Here is a 22,294-nt window from a genome sequence, read left to right as displayed (position 1 = left end):
AGAATACATAGTAGAATTTACTATATTTGGTGATCATGGAATGACGTAGACCCCAATGACTTAAAAGCGATCTACACGCTGTCGCCTGAACGCTTTAATCCTCGCCCGCGGACCCTTTCGCCACCGAGCCCATCCACCCCGCCGCCGTTACGTCTCTCTCCGCCAATGCGAATGCCCGCCAGCAGACTCCCAGCGACCTCTCTTCCCCGGTCCTCACCTCGCTTCCTGACTGGCCGAGGGTCCGATGACGTAAAGGCGGGTGAGCAAGCAGGCGGGCTGAGCAGCGGCTTCCTCCGGAGGCTTGTTTACGCTTCGAGGTCCTTTTCCCGCGCAGGAGGGCACGACTAGCTTAAACGTTGGTGATAACAGTTCCGCCAACCCGGAGCTACGCGCGCCTGGGCCGCTCGTTGCACGGGCTAGCGTAGTGGGAAAGGGATGCCGAAGCGCTCCTGCCCGTTCGCGGACTCCTCCCCCGTGCAGCTGAAGACGCGCGTGCGGCTGAGGGAGCTGAGCCAGGGCGTCATGGGCGAGCGGTACCGGCGCGAGATCTTCGGTGAGGGATCCGGCGGAGGGGGAGGGGCGGCCAGAGAAACCGCTCGAGGGGGCTTGTCCTCGCGAGAACCGGAGTTTCCTTCCGTTGCTGAGGGCGCGTTTCCCCTTCGCCCCTGCGGGGCCTTTCTGCTCCGGAGTGAGCGGAACGCGCCTGTCTCCCTCCCGGCCTCTGGAACGGCGGCTGTTCGGAGGAAGAAAGCGAACCTCTCCCCTCTCCCGTTTCCTGTTAACACGGAGGTGCCGAGTTTCCGGCCGCTGAACTGGCGTGTGAGAAGAAAAGCGCTCTGTGTATTCTCAGAGGTGCTCTTTTGGCCGATGTGCGTCGCATTCGAAGGCGACGGAGACACAAGCCGTTTGATAGAAAGATGGGAGTCATTTTTAATTTGTCAAAGGAGCCCGTGTCTTTTGTTTTCTTGCCTCCCCCAAGCACCCTTGATTTCAGAACTTGAGTTTGTTCCCCCGAAAGCAGAGTGCGCTCAGTTACGCGATTTCCAGTTTGCGTGTAGTTACCGTCTCCAGTGTTTCGTGCTTCATCTTCAAGGCTATTTTATATTCTTGTTGGCTTAAAAGACTTAAATAGTTGAGTCTCCATTGTATTTCGCTCTGTTCAGCATCTGTGTATACTTAGCGTATTTTTTTTTAATTTGTTCAATCCCGTCCAATTCTCGGAGACTGCCTGGACAAGTCCCTGCAGTTTTCTTGGCAAGGTTTTTCAGAAGTGGTTTGCCATTTCCTCCTTCCCAGGGCTGAGAGTGAGTGACTGGCCCGAGGTCACCCTTGCTTCCCCCAAGCACCCTTGATTTCAGAACTTGAGTTTGTTCCCCCGAAAGCAGAGTGCGCTCAGTTACGCGATTTCCAATTGTGCCTAAGGTGGGACTAAAACTCATGGTCTCCTGGTTTCTAGCCTGATGCCTCAACCACTACACCAAACTGGATCTCCCTCAGCTCTTAAGCTAACTAAAAAAAACCATATAAATGCGTGTAGTTGGCTCACAGCAGGCAGGTTTCCCAGTCTCTTGACTTCATGGATTTAATACCACCACCACCCTCTGGGGAAAAACAAGTGTACAAGAATAGCATAGCATTTCATTTTGGGAACTAACACCCATCTTTGCAGTGGAACACGTGAAAAAAAAATGAATAGTTTCCCTTCTCCGTACACAGCTCTATCTGTCTATATAGATATATCTACTTTTGGTATAGAGTTCTTTTTTCCTAAAACAGATTCTGAAATTGTTCATAATTTACTTAAAACATGTTAGATGTCAGTGTTGGCAAAGATCAGTTGCAGATTTCAGACTGTATGGCATGCAGGAGACTTAACTCTTTTATGTTTTGGTCACTCATGAGTACATACACTAAATGCAGTCATAACTGATAGCTACGCTAATTTCAATAAATGTATGTAACTGCTCAGAAACAAAGATGAGTTGTGTATGTACGTGCTGTCCTGTAAGGTCATCTTCTCTACTACCTTGTCCTGTAATAAGCAGTAGATGAAAAATTACCTAGTTGCTCTCATAATGAAGAGTTTTATAGGTAGTAGAAAATGCAGAAGATAAGTCTTGTGTGTGATGTTGCACATGAGATGTTTCCTGTTTAACTACTGCCACTGTGGTACTGTGATAGCTAATAATATATCAAACCAGCTTGAACTGAGGTATTTAGAATTTAATCAGCATACATAATTCTGAACTTAGTGAACCAATATGACTTGGTATTAGGTAGGTCATACGTTCTTGATTTGTCTATAAGTCACTGGGGGCTATAGGGCGGGGCACATTGAAGTGGTGATGGGTAGGGGATGTTATGGTGGGAGCTGGAGGGCGGGCAATCTTCAGGGAAGTCGCCCCTAGTGTTTGTTACCAGTGGCATGTTCTGGCCCTCTGTGCTCAGACCCAGGTCCTGGTGGGCAGATCCATAGGGGCCCTGGTTCCCGGCTGTTGCTTTTTAATGCCAGGTCAGTTAATAACAAGCCCCCCCATATGCGACTTGATCACTGAGGAGGGGGCAGACCTGGCATGTATTACCGAGACCTGGCTGGGCCCTGAAGGGGGGGTGCCCCTTTTGGAAATGTGCCTGGCTGGGTTTATGGTATGGCACCAGCCGAAATCCCAGGACAGGGGAGGAGGGGTGGCTGTTGTCATCCAAGAGTCTCTTGTGGCCTTCAGGGGCGCTGTTCCGCAAGTGGCCAGTTGTGAGACCCTGTTTTTCAAGTTGGGTTCCCGAGAACAGTTGGGAGTATTGCTACTGTACCAGCCTCCCTGCTGCGTGGCAACCTACCTGCCTGAGCTGCTCAAGGCCGTCTCAGAGCTGGCGGTGGAGTTCCCCAGGCTCATGGTTCTGGGAGACTTCAACCTGCCATCCCTGAGGCATGCCTCGGAGACAGCTCGGGAGTTCATGACTACCATGGCAGCCATGGGCCTGTCCCAGATAATTTGGGACCCGACTCAAGACAGTGGCCTCACCCCGGACTTGGTTTTCTTGTTGGAGCAGTCGCAATGTGATCTGAGGGGGGAGTTACAGCTGTCCCCTTTGTCATGGTCAGATCACACCCTGGTGGCCCTGAGATTCTCTTATGCCACCCCCCTCCGCAGGGAGGCAGGACCCATTCGATTGGTCCACCCCCGGCGACTGATGGACCCAGTAGGGTTTCAGAGGGAACTGGGGGTTATACCCAGTGATCTGCTGCACGGTCCAGCGGAGGCCCTAGCTGCAGCCTGGAATAGGGAGGCGGCTGGGGCCTTGGACAGGATCGTGCCTGTGTGGCCTCTCTTGTCCCATCAAACCCGACACTCCCCATGGTTTACAGAGGAGGTGAGGGTTTTGAAGAGGATTAAGAGACACCTAGAGCGCCGCTGGAGGAAGACAAAGACTGAATTCGACCGAACACAGGTTAGAGCCACTATTAAGGCCTACCTTGTGGCGATAAAAGCGGCAAAGCGTCAATACTTCTCCGCTCCTATTGCGTCCACAAAATGCTGCCCAACGGCCCTGTTTAAGATCACTTGATCCCTTTTGGGGAGGGTGGGCTCAGTGACACACCTACAGAGCTGTGCAGAGGATTTGCTGAGCATCTGCAGGACAAAATCTCTCGGATCCACTCCAAGTTAGACTCCAGGCATGAGGCTTGGTCTGGAGAGATACCAGGGGAATGGGCTTACTCAATTATCTGGGACCAGTTTGATCCTGTTGGACCTGAGGAAGTGGACAGGATCCTATGGACAGTAAATGCCACCACGTGTCATCTAGACCCATGCCCCTCCTGGCTGGTAAAAGCAGCCCAGGAGGTGACATGTGGTTGGGTCCAGGCGATAGTTAATACATCCTTGGGAGAGGGGGTGTTCCCGGCTACCTTTAAAGAGGCGTTAGTGCACCCCCTCCTCAAGAAGCCATCGCTGGACCCTACTGTTCTGGACAATTTTCGTCCAGTCTCCCACCTTCCCTTTTTGGGGAAGGTGGTTGAGAAAGTGGTGGCTTTGCAGCTCCAGAGGGTCCTGGAGGAAACAGATTAACTGGATCCCTTCCAGTCAGGTTTCAGGCCAGGATATGGGACAGAAACTGTATTGGTCACACTTATGGATGATCTCTGGCGGGAGCGGGATGGAGGCAGTGCATCCATCCTCGCTCTCCTTGATCTCTCAGCGGCTTTCGATACCATTGACCATGGTATCCTTTTGGGTTGGCTCAGGGAGTTGCGGGTGGGTGGCGTAGTCTTACACTGGTTCACCTCCTTCCTCCAGGGCCAGTCCCAGTCGGTGGTGATAGGGAGTGAGAGATCCAATCCTCGGCCCCTTCTTTGTGGGGTGCCGCAGGGTTCAGTACTCTCTCCGCTCCTTTTCAACATCTATGTGAAACCGCTGGGTGAGATCATCCATCACCACAGGGTGAGGTATCATCAGTAGGCTGATGATACTCGATTGTACATCTCCATCCCGGGTGAGGTAAGTGATGCTGTGACTGCCCTCTCACGGTGTCTGGGGGCTGTGGGGGTCAGGATGGGGAACAACAGGCTTCAACTGAACCCTGGTAAGACGGAGTGGCTGTGGGTTAATGGTTCTTCCGTATCTGGGACATTATCATCTCTGGTTCTGGATGGGGTTGCACTGCCCCAGACAGACCCAGTGTGTAATCTGGGGGTCCTCCAGGACTCATGGCTCCTGCTTGAAGAGCAGGTGGCAGCCATGGCCAGGAGAGCCTTTGCACAGTTACGTGCTGTGCACCAGTTACACCCTTTCCTGGATCGGGAGGCCCTTTGAACAGTCACTCATACCCTTATTATCTCTCATATAGACTATTGCAATGCACTCTACATGAGGCTACCCTTGAAAAGTATCCGGAAGCTTCAGCTGCTCCAGAATGCAGCCGCATGAGCTGTTTTTGGTGCCCCTAGAAGGGCACATGTAACACCGCTGCTGCGCAAGCTGCATTGGGTACCAGTCTGCTTCTGGGTCCAATTTAAGGTGTTGGTTATCACCTTTAAAGCCCTACATGGCATGGGGCCAGGTTACCTGAGGGACCGCCTCCTCCCCATTACATCAGCCCGTCCCACCCGATCGTGCAGAGAGGGCATGCTGTGGACCCCATCTCTAAGACAACTTCATTTGGTGGGGTCCAGGAAGTGGGCCTTCTCTGCAGTGGCGCCCACCCTGTGGAACATGCTGCCCCTGGAGGTGAGATTGGTCCCATTGCTCCTGGCCTTTCGGAGGAGTCTGAAGACCTGGTTCTGCCACCTCGCTTGGGGCGGAGAGGGGAATAGATCTACATGGGGATGGCTGCTATAGACCACTCCTCCCACACTTGGACTGTTTTAGAGTCTTTTGCCACTTGGACTTCTTATTTTTTACTCTTTATATTTACTCTTTATATTATTAATTGCTGTAATTTTATATTGTATATTTTATTCCTTGTATTATTATTGTTTTAATTGATTACTGTAAACTGCCCAGAGTCCCTTGATGGGAGGAGATGGGAAGGGACAAATTGGATAAATAATTTTTTTAAAAAAACTAGAACTTCCTTGCGGGAAGGAGAAACTTTTGGAAGTTGTTAACAATTTTCTTTCTTGGTTAGGTGTGTGTGTGGGGGTAACATACAGTATTTGGGCTGCAAAAATCCAGACAGCCACCAGAAGGCAGCAAAGAGTAACTGAAATAATCTTTGCTGCCACCTAGGGGTTGTCTGAGGTTTTGCAGCTGAGAGGCAATAGACCTAAATTGGATGATGCACAGTAGTGTCATTCTGGAGATGTACAGTTATCTCAGAATATCATTCATAACATTCTCATCTTTGCTCTTGTTCATATCACAGAGAAAACCAAACAACTGCTCTTCAAAGGTGCTCAAACATACATGAACAATGCCTGCAATGGAAGTGCAATGAGAACATATCTAATTGCACAGTATCCGGAACCACTTATAGACAGATCAGAAATTTGTTCTTGGCACAGATGTAATGGACAAATGTTAATTGGACAGGATGGAAAACTTCGACAGCCCTGTGCAAGCGAAATGGGTAAGCGTGGTTGGTTAGCTGCCAAGTGCCTATGTACTATTAGTTTTCCATTCTTAAGAATGTGGTATTATTATGGTTTTTTTTCCAGTTGTCTAGAATTACATTGTGTGCTCTGTGGCATTAACTTTTTTGCAACATGTTTTTTTGGAATATAAAATCATAGAGTTGGAAAGGGCCTTAAAAGTCATCTCATTTATGCAGTGCAGAAATGATACAGCTACAGAAACTCTAAAGATAGCCACCCGGCCTGTGAATTTCTTTTTCAGTTGCCATGCACAATTTATTTCTTCCTCTCACAACTGCTAATCTGTTGTATTTTCCAAGCACACTCCAAGACCAATAGTTTGTACTAGAAGAATATATTACCAAGTTGTGCTGAATTGAATGTGTCTTTATACTCAGGGTAGCAATATCTGTAATGTGTAATGACAAAGAACAAATTCTTGCAGTGAGGTTTTTAATTAGTTGGTTTCTAATGAAGTGTGTTTGAAAAAATAGACTCTCCTGTGCTTGTGGATACATCTAGCTACCTTTCCTTTAAAGAGAAGACAAATTGCAGCAAGACTTGTTCCCAGTACATGAAGTTTTGCATGTATATAGGATATTGTATTGCTGCAAATAGATTTTTGAATATATCGTGTAAAAGTTAAATGCAATGTTGTATTCATTGGGTGAATGCAAGACAAAGCCTGAAAATGCATTTAAAGGATCTTATCAGGTATAATGAAACTGTAGAAGTGTATGAAAAATAGTACAACCTGGTTTGCATATAAAAAGTCCCAGGCTCAGTTCCTGGTACTTTCCAGTGGCATTAACAGCTACCTTATCTAAAATACTGGATAATCTATTTTGATCAATATAGATGATTTTGTACTAGATAGTTCAAATAATCTGATTTTGTACAAAGCAATCTTGAAGATTATTTATTTTATAAAGAAGATGTTTGTTTATGGCAAACATGCTGAAATCTAATCTAACAATCTGTTTGTTTGTACACAGCTTTTCCAGTAGGAGTGTCAAAGGCCTGTTCCTCCTGTATAAGAACAGTTGACATCAAAGACGTTTGCACACAGTGTGATCAATACATATGCCAGAACTGCAGCAAACTCTGCAGCTGTTGCCGTACCATTGTTTGTTCCTTATGCTCAGTTATAGAGTAAGTACCTATCCAAATGAACCTTAATTTCCTTTGGTTGTATTGAACTGTTATAGTATATTCTGGAGGGGTCTGTAGTTACAACATGACATAAATTGGATGGAGAGGTTACTAAAGGTGGTGGGAGATAAACTGAGGCTGCAGACAGTTTTACCATTAACAATTTTAAGAACTGATACCCAGAAATTAAATTCATTGTTGATTCTTGACAGAAGGGAATATTTTGCACACTGATTTATTACTTGAATTCAGTAACACTGGAGACTGTTAGTCATGGCTGAATTAATTACTAGAGCTAAATCAATCCTTTATGCCAGGATTGCGTAGTTGGATCTTACTTGAATTTAGTAAGGCAGTTCTTACATTTTTATTTCTCACAGCTTAATTTGTCACAAAGCATTGTTGCATGTGGAAGAACCACAAAAGAAATTAGTGTTCTCTTAGAACTTACTAATCAGAAAGATACATTGAACTCACTTTTATCTTTTTTTTTTTTTTAGATCAGAAGATATTGGAGATCAAATCTTTTGCAGTGGCTGCTCAGTGTACAAAGAATAAACAGCTGTTTTTAGAGACTGGTTATCACTAGATGCTGTAAAGAAATTATTGCTTTTAAATAATTGGGTTGTTTGAGATATTGGAGTGCCTTTTTCTAAATATTGTATATTTCTGTAACCGTAGTTTAATGTAATAAATATTTTATATTTGATAAGTCCTGATTTTTGTGTGGCTTGATAAAATGTGAATCTTATATCCCTTGTAGAGGATATGGAACGGATTCTTAGTATCCACACACAAACCCTCAGATTTGCTTTGTAGAGCTTGGAGATCCAGTAGAGTATATTTGTTGCATCTGCAGGGGATTAGGGGTTGGAGAGTGAACAAATGTCTTAGTGAGTAAGCAGGTTGTGCTTACTTGAACATACTTGAATATATTGTTTTTGCAGTATCTAATAAAGTAAGACTATTTATAGATTTGGTTTCTAATTGCTAATAGTTCTTGGTTTACCTGTAATCTGCTAATTCATCTTTTTTTTAAAAAAAACTGGCTCTCAAGATTATATTTTAATTCTTCCCTGTGAAAAAGACTCACTATCATATTTAAGAAGTTAAAAGTATTTCTTTCTATGAAAAAAATTAAACAAAATGATGCATGTCTTTCTGTATTAAGCTAAATGGCAACAAGGGAACTTGCCATACAGATCCACAATTTTCAGATAGGTTAAACCAAACACAGTCTCTCTTTTTACCATGTTACATAATTGACCCAGGCCTTTAAAATAATGTCTGCTAATGTGTGTGATATGTAAAATTAACTTACAAGGACATATAGGTTGGTATGATTACAGTTTTCCCATATTTTAAGATCATTACCACTTAAAATTGAATGTGAAATCAGTACTACAAATCCTACATTCAAAAAAATGTTTGCTTGTTTCATTGTATCCCAACCAGTATTGCATCAGAATATTCTTGGCATTCTTAATACTGTCTTTCTGAGGGCTGAATTACTGTATCCTCCTCAAATATTGTTTCATATCTGCAAAGTTCTTGAGTGTGGAAATACAAGACTTCATTGTGACATGACAATACTTAGAAACTGTAATAAATTCAGTTTGATCAGAGTCAGCGTCAACAGTAGAATTTATTGGGTGATCTGAACTGGAAGAGAGAGGCCATATAACCCAACTGATTTGGGGTGGGAATAGGGAGGGGATCTCTTACCTGCTTTCAATGCCATCAGTAATGGTCTCCCTGCACGGGAGTTGATTGTACGCTGATAGGGTGTTACATTTATTCCTGTAGGACTGTTTCCAGACAGTAGCACTTGGGGATCACTGCTCAACCATGTACCATTTAAATTGCTTTCATGCCTAAGGCAGGACTAGAACTCACAGCCTCCTGGTTTCTAGCCCAGCACCTTAACACCTAGACCAAACTGGCTCTCTTAATCCACTATCAGTGGATGTCCAGGATTGTGAATGTTAACCATCATTCTTAGCAAGGGAGATAATTGAAAAATATTTCTGGCTGAGGTGAAAAAGTAGTTGAAACTTAGCAGAGAAGTATTTGCAGAACCAGCTGCAATGAGAAACACAATCCACTAATGCATACCCATGGGAAAAAAATACATTTATCTCACCCCATCCTCAGGCTTTCCCACAGACTGGGAAAAAATCCCAAGCTGACCAATTTTGCTCCATCATCCCACCCACCTGCTTCCAACATCCCCAATCTCACAAAAATTCTTTGCACTCAAGCCACCAAATTGAACATCAATTTGTAGATAGTAAAGGATTGTGGTTGTTGAAATACAAGCTGTGGTGCTGCCCTCTAGTTGACTGGAAGAGGCAGCAAAACATGTAGCTAGTGTTAAGGTTTTGGTAGCAAGCAAACACTGAAAACAATTTAAGTCCAGAGAATGGCTTTATTCTGCACCTGTTCCTTTAAATTCCAGGAATAGGGTTTGTTAAAAAAAAAAAAAAAATGGTATGGCAAACACCAGGCCAACTTCCCAAGGCTGCATACCACCAGAAGCCAATGTTAGGACAGCAACAGAGAAGGCAAGGCAAAATCCAGGTATAGGCAGTATAAATAAGGACTTCTCATTCTAGGTACTGGTTTTGCCGTTTGTTCCTCTTACATTTTTTCTATATGATCAAAGAAGCTCTGTGTACTTATTTTATACCAGCCATTATTCACATTTGTATCCAGTTCATTTTCTTCCCTTCCTTCCTTTCCTCCCTCATTTTCTCTCTCCTAGTTTTGCCACATGCTTCTTAAATAACTGCTCAAAGTCCCTCTTTGGGTGGAGATGGATGGTGGCAAAAATTTGAGAAATAAATAAATAAACACATTCCCACTGCATTCAGCCTTTTATTTTTCTCTCAATATACCTAACTCTCACTTCCATATAAAAGATGTACCTATGTACCCTTTTAGCCAGAATTCTGCCATATACATTCCTAGGTGCATTTAACTGGCTAATCCCCCTGTAGGTTTTCAACTGACTCTTGGTACTGTACATTTCCCTCTGTGTAAGGAAACTGTAATGGCCACCTTCCAATTCTCAGGCCTAGATACAGTCTTCAAGCACATTAAACAAGTCACACAGCTATTCTGTAAGCAAAGCATATTCATATTTCAACATTTCTCCAGTTACACCATCTACACCTACAGCCTTAGAACTTTTCAGTAAGCATTTACAACATCTTTTCCATCCATTTTTCATTGGGTGCTAATATTTCGGTTCCAGTTCAGCAGAGTGCCATGATTCCCATACTTAAAATCAAGGAGGAATAATATTTTTCAAATATTCAAATTAAGAGTCTAGTGCTAACTCAACAAATCCCTACTGTATATGTCTGAGTTCCAAATAACGTATGAGTTTATTGCTTAAATTTGATTATGATCCTCTTCTGAAAAAGATCATAGTAGAACTTCAGGGATGACAGCATCTTTATTACCATTTTTTAAATAGAATAGCTGCAGTTAAAGTGACTATTCTTCATAAAATGATATTCCCATTTCAAACACTTTCAGCTTCCCTAGCTATGATTTGAATTTATACATGGCAAAGAATTTATATAATTTAAGCAACAGCAAGACAGAGGCCAAATCTGAAACATTACTTGTAAAAATTTTTGAGCTTTATTTAACATAAGATATTCAGTCATCTTGAACGTAAGCATTTAATGAGAAATGCAAAACAACTTGGAAAGAGGTAATACCATTCATACCGCTGTAAAATAGGAAGTAGGAACACATAAATAAATGTGATATAAATTTAAATAATAAATAAATAAATAAATAAATAATGGAAGAGAAAAGGGTGCTTGGCCTTCACCATTCTCATTCTATCTTACATCTCTTTCCATACCATTTAGATTTGAGCTATCTCTGACATAAAGAAGATGGGTGTTTGAAAGCCACATTTTCAGCTCAATTGTGGCAGCAAAGAGGGTGTGCCAATTATCCTTTTCGGTGCACTGGTAGGCAAAATCCTAAAATTACCTGTCTTGTTAAGGGAGAAGAAACTAAACTTTGCTTTCTGAGTTTTTCTCTACATCATACATGCCATTCTTCTATAGCCTAACTGCAAATGACAGTAATTGGAGATGAAGGAAAGACATTATGCACAAATGTTTGCATGCGTCTTAACTATTCCTGTATGTTCTGAGTGCAGCCTAACAATCTTCCCCAAATTTAGGTTCAACCTATTAAATTTTGTTCTATAGCCAGCTGACCTTCTACCAGGTCATTGATTAGGAGAAAGTGAGGGAGAGGATACATTTTCTAGGTGTGTGTAGCTGTTTTGAATTCATCCTCCTTCCCTGTAATAACTACTGCTGGATCATTTGAAAGACTCACTACAAGGCCCATGGGCACCATTGTGTCTGATGATGGGTCCCTTGGTGCCCTCCAAATTCCATGCCCTTCTCTGTTCTACGGCTGGTTGAGATACCCTAGGAGTCGGTTCCGCATTCTTCTTCCTTGTGGATAGGGATGAGAAGGACTTCAAATTGTAAGTGGGGATTGTATGTCCAGTTTCAGACTTCTTAGATGCACTTCTGCTTTTGGGGCAAATTTTGAGATCTAGAATCACTGTGGGCTGGGGAGGCAGCTAAGTTGCATTGATTCCCATGGACCTGTAGCTCCCCTCATTGGGATATATTCTTTGAGTGTCGTTTTTCAGTGATTCAGACTAAATCATACTGAGTATGAGGGTTAGCCTTAAATGATAAAAAAAAACAACCACCTTTTTTTCTCCCATGTTTTGTCTTGCTCTGGATCATGCCAGAAAGACAGTTGGAGATGGAAGTGGAATCCACCATCGGATGTCTTCTCCATGATTTCTTACCAGGTGAGTTTCTGGGCTCTAGGATTTTGTTTTTAAAAGTTCCTGGTTGTGGAAAATTCATTCTCAGCCTGGGAGATTATATTCATTAGACTTGGGTGCTTCACTCTGCTCTCTGGTCTTGTTTATTGATAAAAGTCAGGACTGTGGCAATAAGGGTATTCACCAAGTTCTAATACCAATCTATGAAAATGAGCAAAAAGTTTTTAATGAGGAAGACACATTTCAAATGGGGAAATTGTGAGTTCTAGTCCTGCCTTAGGCATAAAAGCCAGCTGGGTGACTTTGGCCAGTCCCTCTCTCTCAACCCAAGCCACCTATCGCTCTGCCCATGTCATGGTTCAGCCTTCTGGGTTTTCCAGCTTCACCCAAACCGCTTACTGGACCAGGGCAATGAGCTGTACGCTTTTTTCTTTTCAACCTAGCCAGTTTTACCTTACCCATGTGTATTGTGCCCTAATCAGCTGAAATCTCTATGTGGGGCTTCTTTTGAAAGTGTTTGGAAGTGACAGTTAATGCAAAATAGGGCGGCATCTTTATTAACTGTCATGTTTCTAATTTATAAAGCCTACACAGCTTAGGATCAAGGTAGCTAAAGAGCAGCCAAGCTCCACACAATCCTGCTTCTTAAGATTGGCCATGAAGGCTCTGTCTCATCATCCTGAAGTCTGGCATGTGGTGGCTTATGAGGAGTCCTTGTCTATTATGGTATTCCTCTTGCCCCACATCCTGACCACTCCTTCCCTGAATGATTTGCTTGTAACATCTCTGGATGCCTTTCCAATGACAGCTGAACATTCCTTTTATTTTCTTTGTGCTGTATTTTTGTGCTTGTTATAATTATATAAATTCAACCACTTTGAGAGTCCTGGTTTATTCCACGTAAACCAAGCCAAAAGAAAACAAAGCTCAAACCATGGTTTCTGCTTGCAACAACTATGACAGTTTAGGTGTTAGAGCTGACATCAGCATCCGGCAGTCCTGGCAGTTCCACAGCGACAGGGTCTACTGCCAATGCTTGGCCTTGAGCTGCCTCTTCACTCTTTTCTTCTGACTGAGCATACCGAGAAACACCTGGAAGCTTAATCTATCCACCCTTTTGTTTTATTTTCCCCAAATGTCCTTCCCATCAACTTTCAGCACTGGGAAAAATGTAAAACTAGATCAAGCTGCTCCGTGCACAACTACTGCATCGAGATTAGCTTTCCAAGGCTGGCTGACAGAAGACCCACCAAGTAATACTTTGCCCTGCAGAGCTCCAACTTGGAAGTCAATCCAGTGATAAAACCACTTCCTCCCTCGTACACTTAGTATTACTTAAAATCTTCATTGGGGATGTTTCAAGTTGACATTTGGAGGCGAGCTACCTGGGACAGGGACTTTTTAAGAGCAAAACCAAGATTTTGCAACTCACTCCCATGGAAATGTACTCTGCCCTCTCTTTCTTGGCTCTTTAACATCAAATTAAGCAGAGTTCATTGAAAAATGTCTTGGTTAAGAAGATTCTTTGCAAAGTATTACCACTTGTCATATTGGGCATGGTGTGTGGGTGACTTAAAAAGTAATGTAAAAGAAGGGGAGGTAGATTTCAAGCTTGTGGGACCAGACTGGTGCAAAATAGCAGGTGGGATAGAAGGTGGGACCAGACTGACTTCAGCTGGACAAATCAGTGCATGAGTTGTAACAGAATCAGAGATTCAAACACCACAGTCTGCTTCTAGCCGACAAAGTATACAAAGGCACGGCCAAAGACAACCTACAGTTAGCAACAACAGGTGCTAGACTGCAACCTTTTCTTTTGGCATGTTTTAAAATCATTACTGTCAGCCATCAAGAATCTTCTGATTGCAGCAGGATATACAGTTGATTAGTAAGTCAATAAACTCTCATGCACAGCCAGGAGTAAATTTCTGGCCAAGGATGAGGTCTGTAGTCCAGCAGTTATAAAGGCTACACATGGTTTTGGAGCATGAGACCACTGAAGCTGAGCAACTGGCAATTAACATGAAGATAATTGAAGATCATTCTTTTTTGTCTTGCTCGCTATTCTATTCCTGTTAAATTATTGAGGGTCCAAAGCTTGTGCCTTCTGCAAATTATTGAACTTCCTGCTGTTGAAAAGAAATGTGCAAACTTAATTTACAGAGCAAGGTATGAAGCCAGGAGTTTGTTTCTGTGGCTGTTACTAAATGGCCTTCAGCAAATTCTTCTTGCAGCTGACAATATAGAGATAACCTTCATACATTTTAAATGAAATCAAGTTCACTTTGTCAAGATCATAGGACTGAAGATGTTACCAAATTCAGAGTACTCCTATAACCCAACAAACTGAACCCTCCCCTACTTCTTTCCTGTCCACTCCTCTTTCCACCTTAAACCTCTGCTAATGGGTAATACACAGTACATCATCTTTTTAAACAAGTAACTGTAATGGCTACTAATCAGCCTTGACTTGCTATTGAGAGGATCACATAGGACAGAAAAGTCTGCATCCATTTTGCTTTTTTAGTCCCCTGTGCATTCTACCAAAACCAAGACAAAACTAACTTGTTAAAGCACATTTTATTGAAGTACTTTTGAGGGAAACTTTCATATCATAAGTAAAAATACTAGAATTGAATGTTGTTAAAAAATACAACACACACAACAATGGAATTTTGTGTAAAGGGAAAGTAGAGGGTATTTTAAATACATTCCCTTTCAAATAAAAAAAAAAAAGTTAAAGAACTGCAGTATAGGTCGTTTTTTTAAAACAGGTAAGAGAATAGAAACACAAGTGTGTCTAAAAGAACATAAAGCCACAACTGAATAAACTCATTCACAGTACGAGAGCTTAAAATCCTGGCCTGTGTCAAAAAGCAAAAAGACAACTTTGTTTGGCAAATTCAGAATGAGGTGGCTGTGAAAATACAAAATGAAGTGACAAGATAAAAAAAGGAATGAGAGGGGAAAAATCTTGATTGTATAAAGTTTCACCCTAATTATTATTTTTTACATGTAGCCATTGCAACCACTGATGGAGACTTCTTCCATACATAGGTGGCACCATCCAGCTTGCCCTCCCCCCGCCCCATAACCTTTAAAAATGTACACTGAAGAGAGGAAAACAGATGGACGGGATCTCAATGTGCGCAGTATCTTGCCATGTTAATGCCTCTCTAAAACCTGCTGCTGCAATCTGGTGCCCTCCAGATGTATCAGGATTACGCATTGCAGAATTCTGTGCCAGCTGAAAGCCCACGCTGGCACAGAAATATTTGGAGCTGTGACCCCCTTCTGGAAGGCATCAGGCTGGGAAAAGATGTGAACATATATGAACAGGACCAATCACTTCACTGCCAAAAATACGACTCTCCAGATTTTGCTCAGTAAGATAGATGTTTCATCACTTAAGAATATTGTGTGTGGTTTGTTTTTTAATGTGTACAAATCCTGCCCTCTCCCTTGGTCAATTTTTGCAACTTTAAAGCATTTTCAGTTGGAATAGGTAAAGTTGATTTGTTTCTCTAAAGTGTACCTTCCCAGAGACATGCTGGGACAAGAATGCAGTATAACTAATGTGCCGTCTTCAGTGAAACGTTGTGTCATTTAAAAACAGACCATTCAGCCCTGTTTGATATGTAATGTGTACAGGCAGTTGTGCTAACATCATTTTCTTCTCGACTCTCTCTCTCTCTCTGAAGTCCTACACACCATTCCTATAAAAGGGTTCCTAGAGTTGCCAGCAGATTTGTTGTGGCCTTAATGGCCCAGAGTTTGTTCGTTTTTTGTTGCTGCTCTAATTATTGCACTATCTAAGTCTGCCTCTCCTCCTAAATAAATCTAATTGTTCAGAGTGCAGCTTCTCTACTTACACATAATGACCAGTATGAAATAAATAAATCAGGGTTGTGGTTTTTTGTTTTTTTAAACGGCCAACGCTGCTGTTTTGTTGCAAGTCTTGGACTTTTTGAAAGAAAACTGTTTTGGTGCATGTTCTTAAAAACCTAAAATTTTCTTTTTTTTCTCCAGAAGAAAAAGCTTTTTTTTTTTATTTTTAATAATGTTTTAAGAACGGTTTCTTATCTTCCTTCTCAAAATTGCGGAGATTCTGACTCAAAAATTCAACAGGATTGTTTTAAATACACAGCCTGTGAGGCTTCCTACAAATTCAACTAAACCGTAATACAAACATAGTTTGTAATTCATGTATCGTAGAGAGTTCTCTAGTGTCCATTGAAATTAAAGGTCCCCAAAATGCAGTCTGATTGGTTGAAGTTAATGGACAAGTGAAACATTAAGCTGTTCCACTGGCGGAGTAAGAGAACTGAGGGAAGTGTGGCCTCCGTTCATTATCAACACAATCCATGCTGTCATCTGGAAACAGAATGAAAGTATTGTTAAAAGGTATCTACTGTAGTATGAAAAGTATGTTTGCATGATAGCAGGGGAGGTAGACATTTTCAGCTAGGATACACTTGGAATTCTGAGAGATCTTGGGCACACACACACTGGACACCGTGAGAGACTTGCCTGTTTGCAAAATCACTTCCACGGTGGCGTGGCTACTCACAAAACATCCATTTACCAGAAAGTAAACCAGGGTGTTCTCTACCAGTTCAGTGGGACTCCAAGGCATTTTTTCAAACAGCTATAATGCTACAGGCTGGCCATGGATTTTGCAGCTTTATCAACTGCTTATTTATTTTTAAAATTTCAATAATTCTTTTAAAAAATCAGGTTGGTACTCAAGAGCAATCTCCCTCCCAAATTCTGAACATGAACTCGTTTATGCTATATTAATCATGCACTGTCTGCATCCTACCCACGGCAGTTTATCATGCCTCTGTTGCATTCATGTGCTATTTGTGTATTAGCAACGTTTGTGGTTTAAATGTGTCTTGCTGTGTCCAAAAAAATTGCTAATGGTGTAAGAAGTCAGTGGATAGGAATCCCAGTGTTTATATCCTTAAACAAAAAGTCCTACATAAATAAAAGTGCTTTGGTCTTGATAACTGTAAATCTGACACAGAAGTCTTTCCAACTAGTTAAGGATATAGCACTGTAGTTAATTAGGGACACTAAAGTTGTAATGCCACTAGTATTCTCACAAGTCTGACAACTGTTTCCAGAGAGAGGATATAAATTTTTGTCTCAGGTTTAGCATCTATACAACAAGCAGATTCCCCCAAAACCTCCTCTTTCTACTAGTCAAATTTTAAAATGTTTATAAACAAACCAAAGTTGCTGGAGAGGTTGGAAATAAGTGGGATTTAACCCTTAGCTTCAGCTTTAAGCTGGCATTTGCACAAAGAAGGATCTCCAAGAAACAAACTGGTCTAGAGGTAACATTTGTTCCAAGGCCCATCTGATCCCCAGAGGAACAAGAAAAATGTAGCTACGAACTGCATTAAATTAATTTTTTTTCTGGGTCTGCTAGCTGATGCTTTATTATTTCCAGTATTTATGTTCTGTGCATATTATGCTTTATAAAAACTTTACATAAGAGTTACTTCTATATTGATAGCAGATCAGTAGCATTATGTGATCCGCTCAAAGGCTTATACTGTCCTTTATAGTTTTTTATGGGAGATCCTTTTAATTCACAATCTGTGATTTGAACAACTCTCTATTTTTATCCCCCCTGCCAGTGAATGTTTTATATGAAAGCTGACTAGGGATTTTTACCTTTTCTTTTTTCCTTTCTTTAGAAATAAATTTTAATTCTATTTATTCTTTGTGAGATTGATTCATCTGTCAGAGGGGGGAAATGATTTCCCCGGTCATATCCTTTAATGCTACAGGGCCAGGAGGTAGTCTGATAGAATTTATTTAATTTCTACCAGATGTTTTCTCTTTTGTCAGTAAGATGCATAGGCTGTCAGAGCCTTCTCTATCACGAATGCTGGAGTTAAGGTAAAAGTCGATGGATAGTGGCAGCAGAAACTACCAAGCCACTACATCAAGGCAGAAGGTGGCGCTACAGTGTGCAGCCTAGAGGGTTTTGGAGACAGAATCAGAGAACTCCAAACTTTTACCCTATGGACTAGTCTTCCAGTAACAACTACCTTCTAGGAAGAATCTCTAACCACAAAACGTCTGTTAACTCTTTGTCATTTTAATAACTGTGGGTTTCCTGGATACTGTAGTTTAGTGAGGTAGCTATGAATTCTCCATTGGAGATCCTCCATCTGCCTCACTAAATACAAAGTGGAAAAAAAAGACTGTTAAACAACAAAAGTTTATAGGATTAATGTATTGCCAGTGGTGTATTTAAGACTGCAGTCTTGTTACATGGGCCTGAAAAAGGTAAAGAAAGAGCATTCATCTACTGACAATGGTGGGGGGTGGGGGGCGCAATCCTTCTGAGGCTAGAAGGATAAATTTTAAAAAAATTAAATCAATTGCTGTCAGTATGGCTGTGGCATTTTTATATAACTAAAAGTATGGCATGAGTTTTTTGTCCATAGGAAAAGGAATACTTAACATTTATTTTCTGTCATTTTCTGCTGAAATTAGGCAGGAAATGGTGATGCTGCTGGTTGGCAAATCTTGAGGCTTTTAGGGTTTGTCAAAAAGGGACACTTCCTGCAGCCCACAAGTAGTTTAAACCTGTTTTTAAGAAAACCCTCCAGTACTAGATGATAGGGGCTCAGCTGCTGCACTTAAAAGTCTTATTAGTTAAAAAAAAACAACTGGTGTGTTGTGAAAAGACACCTTACACTGAGAGCACTGGAGCATCTTGCCCAGAGCCATGTCTTATCCAGAGTGCCAGGTAAGAGTTTATTAAGCTTTCAGTCAAGCCATGTGCCCTGTTGTCCAACTAAAGCACCTTCAAGCAGTATTACCTTGGTCAGGGGGGGTGATAGTGATCATCTGTGCTGTGAATTCTTCATCAAAATAGCGTGTATCTGTTTCAGACGTCACCTGGGGTTTAAATGGAGGTACCAGCTGTAAAAAGAAATAAAACCTGGAACTGAGTTATAAGAAGAGGGGAATCTCAGCAACCTTTATTTGTGGCAGTAAAATATTTTCATTTTCTTTTTAAAATGAAAGACAGGAACGGGAATGTTCCCATTCCAACTTCAAACCCACCCAGATCCCTAATGCCATACTGCATGAACTCATCAGTGCTCAAGCCAATTCAGCCTAAATTTCAGTTAAATTTTTATAGAGGAATAATAATATTATAACCCTCTTACAAGCCAGACTGAAGTAATTAAATGGAAAGCGACTCCTCCCAAGCACAGGGCCTTCTAGTGCTGGCTGGCAGTTTTAGTCTCAACACACCTTGAAGATGCTTGCCTTGTATCTTCAGTCTACAGACATGCATCCCAGCCTCTCTTCAAAGACTGCAGGTTGGTGCACCTAAACTTCCCTTGGCTCTTGTTCCTTTTTTGCCTGCCACTAGTGTTAAAATCTCATGCCCAAAAAGTTTTTGCTCACTAAGGACATAACCAATTAGTGCAATATCCTTTTTGTGATTATGGTGTGAGTACATAAATTCAGAGGTGGCTGTCAACCATCGACTGAAAACCCTAAGCCATTTGGCAGTAAACAAAGTGTGAGATAAAAAGTGGAGACATGGTCAACTGGTGCAAGGCACTCACTGGTGAGCAAAAAAGGAACAAGAACTTCCCTAATTTTATCCTGACTCAAGATTTAGGCTAAAAAGGCCCTAGGGTTCCCAGAGAACTTGATGGGGTCTCATGGAAGACTAAGGGGGGAAAAAAGTAACTTGAACACAACCAAAGGTGTCTATAGCAGTTTTCTGGGATACAGCAGAAAAGATGTGGCTTGTTCTCCAGTAAAAAACCAGTATGGCTGCCATTCTACAGATCAGGGGGTTCTGGGATTTTTTTTTTTTAACAGGTTCAGTGGCTTGAAAATGTTTGAAAACCTCTGCCTTAAGATATCTTGCAATGATAATATGGAGACATAGCACAGCAGGTTGGGAACTGTGCTGATTAGGTCAAATGACCTTCTGTGAAGAAATAAGTATTACATGCATGGGTAGGATAAGATATTGCCCCTGATAACAGTCTGTTATAAAAATATAAAAAGGAAATGCTTTATTTTGCAAATCGGGTCTTAGTATTTTTTTTTTTTTTTTGCCATTATGCAAAAAGATACTTATTTGTCCAGGAGGCCCACACACAATCTTTTCAAGTATCTCTTTGACCTTCATGCCTACTATCTGTAAAATCACCCATAATTCTTCCAGAAAGTAAGGTATAAAAGACACAACCTAAACATTGCATTATTTTAGTTCAATATTCATTTTTCTACCTTTAAAATAGGGTTGTTGAATTGTGCGTCTGAAGTATGTTAACTCATTCATTTACAGATTTACCAGAATAAAGTATGCTTTATTTGAGGAACTAAAGAAGATGATAATACTTCTTGACTGACGAGCTGAAGAGTTAATGTTCTGGCAGCATCGGGTGGTGGTTTGGCTGTCATTCTGCTGTTTTCTCCCTGAAGAACGGGAGACAGCAGCTCTGCACTGGTGGACGGTTAGCACAGAACCATCAGAACTACTCTGTGTTTTAACTCCATGGCTTTACTGGTTTAGCACCAGGCTGAAATAGCTGAAGTGCAGAGACTGGTCTACTCTACCCCACCCTTACTGCTCCCAAACACGGCATACAGGGATCTGAAGTTGGCGTCTCTTGCCGATAAAAAAGAAAGGAAAGGAAGGGCATCAAAATCCTAGTGACTCAGCTCCCTCCATGACTTTGCTCTGCTGGTGTTTTTTAAACCCGTTACTCAGTCTGCGTTATGACAGGGTGGGGTAGAGGAGAAGGAGCTGAGAAAGAAAGCCTAGAGTGATCATGTCCTGCAGCCAGACCACCTCATGCCTTCTGCAGGGCTGTGACTGGCAGATTTATTCCTGCCAGCTGGACATAAGAGAGAGAACAGCAAAGCCAGCATCCTTCTTCAGTGAGTCACAGCAATTGCAATAGTGGCAGAATAGAGATTGGCGGCAGGGACAACAAATTTTACACTGGTATAGTTTTCTGCCCACTCAAGAATGGGTGGGTAGCATTTTAATTCTGCAGTGGGGAATGGCCCAGACTTTTCCAGATAGTCTTTTTTTCAACAGCAGTAAGCATTTAATGGTTTGAAACTCAAGAGTCCAGTTTCATCGGTGCAGGGTAGAAGGTTGAGGAAATAAATAAATTTAGCTTTTCATTCCCAAATTAAAATTCACCATCCTCCAGGGTAGGGTTTTGTTTCCCCCTCCATTTGGGGGCTGAGTGGGAACTGCTAGTTCATTCTGAAGCTTCAACCTAGCAGAATAGTAAGGTTTGGCACCTGATTCAATCATGTTCACTTTTTAAATGATTGCTTTGATGTGTTGAACTTTTTTGGATGGGTGGCTGAGAACATGAGATAAATTAAGGATGGCTGGCAGCATGTTGTAGAGCACCAGAAATATTCACAGCTTTTTTTTTTTTTTTTAAAGGCATCATGCAAGGGAGGTCAAACGTTTTGAGGACCAAGTTACATGCAGGATTAAGAGGCAGTAGCACACCCAAACACAAAACAGGAAAAGCAGGAGTACGGTTAGTTTTATAAAGCAAGAGGCCAATTTACTCTTTTGATGCTTTAGTGGATGTGTCACATCCCAGTAAAACTGATTTTCAGAAGATTCATATGAAATGCCTTTATGCTGAGCCAAACCACTGATAGATCTAGTCCAACAGCAATCCTCAGGCATTTCTTTTCCCCAATTTTAGCACCCATTTAAGCCAGGAATTCTAATCTGGGATCATCTGTAGGTAAAACAGGAGCTTAAACATTGTGCCATGGCTGCAAAGTAGCACAAAGAAATAGCAATGGGGAGAAATGTGTTGGATTTTCATACTGTACTGTGAACCTACCCAATACATATTTTCTCTAACAGGCAACTCAAAAAGCAATCCTTCAGTATTCACATTTCTTTGGATTTTGTGATATCACAAATTAAATCATAATTTAAAAAAAAAAGAAAAAAAAACACTTTAGGGAGAATTGCATAGCAAAATATTATACAAAGCAAGAATAATGTACAAAATATGTACTGTAAACACACATGTGTGCTAGGAGAAATGCATGTAAAATGCATCCAAACATTTACAAGCTAACTTAAAAAAAGTTTAAAAATCTAATAATTGCAAAAACTAAAAGTAGACGGTTGACAGATTCATCCAGATTCGAAATTGACAGAAGTAAAAACTTGTGATGCTTTT

At 41.7% G+C, this 22,294-nt stretch overlaps 2 protein-coding genes across 3 annotated transcripts in view; one reads left to right on the top strand and one right to left on the bottom strand.

Annotated features, from left to right (window-relative positions):
- The first annotated feature begins 233 nt into the window (after positions 1 to 233).
- Positions 234 to 8,253, top strand: SIVA1 (SIVA1 apoptosis inducing factor). The gene is made up of 4 exons (XM_063290409.1): positions 234 to 553; positions 5,863 to 6,066; positions 7,066 to 7,222; positions 7,723 to 8,253. The coding sequence occupies exons 1-4, from the start codon at positions 436 to 438 to the stop codon at positions 7,778 to 7,780; spliced, it is 537 nt and encodes a 178-aa protein (XP_063146479.1). The 5' UTR covers positions 234 to 435; the 3' UTR covers positions 7,781 to 8,253.
- A 6,370-nt stretch (positions 8,254 to 14,623) lies between these two features.
- The window catches only part of AKT1 (AKT serine/threonine kinase 1), a 106,238-nt gene continuing 98,567 nt past the window's right edge, over positions 14,624 to 22,294 (bottom strand). For both annotated transcript variants that reach the window (XM_063290407.1, XM_063290408.1), the window contains 2 exons: positions 18,908 to 19,010; positions 14,624 to 16,436 (listed from right to left, as the gene is read on the bottom strand). In XM_063290407.1, the coding sequence (XP_063146477.1) occupies positions 16,357 to 16,436; positions 18,908 to 19,010 (183 nt within the window). In that variant the 3' untranslated portion in view covers positions 14,624 to 16,356. The remainder of the gene's footprint in view (positions 16,437 to 18,907; positions 19,011 to 22,294) is intronic.

This window comes from Candoia aspera, chromosome 1 (assembly GCF_035149785.1).
Source record: "Candoia aspera isolate rCanAsp1 chromosome 1, rCanAsp1.hap2, whole genome shotgun sequence".
Taxonomy (NCBI): domain Eukaryota; kingdom Metazoa; phylum Chordata; class Lepidosauria; order Squamata; family Boidae; genus Candoia; species Candoia aspera.
The sequence above is the reverse complement of the archived record's forward strand: the minus strand, read 5'-3'. Positions and strand labels throughout refer to the sequence as shown.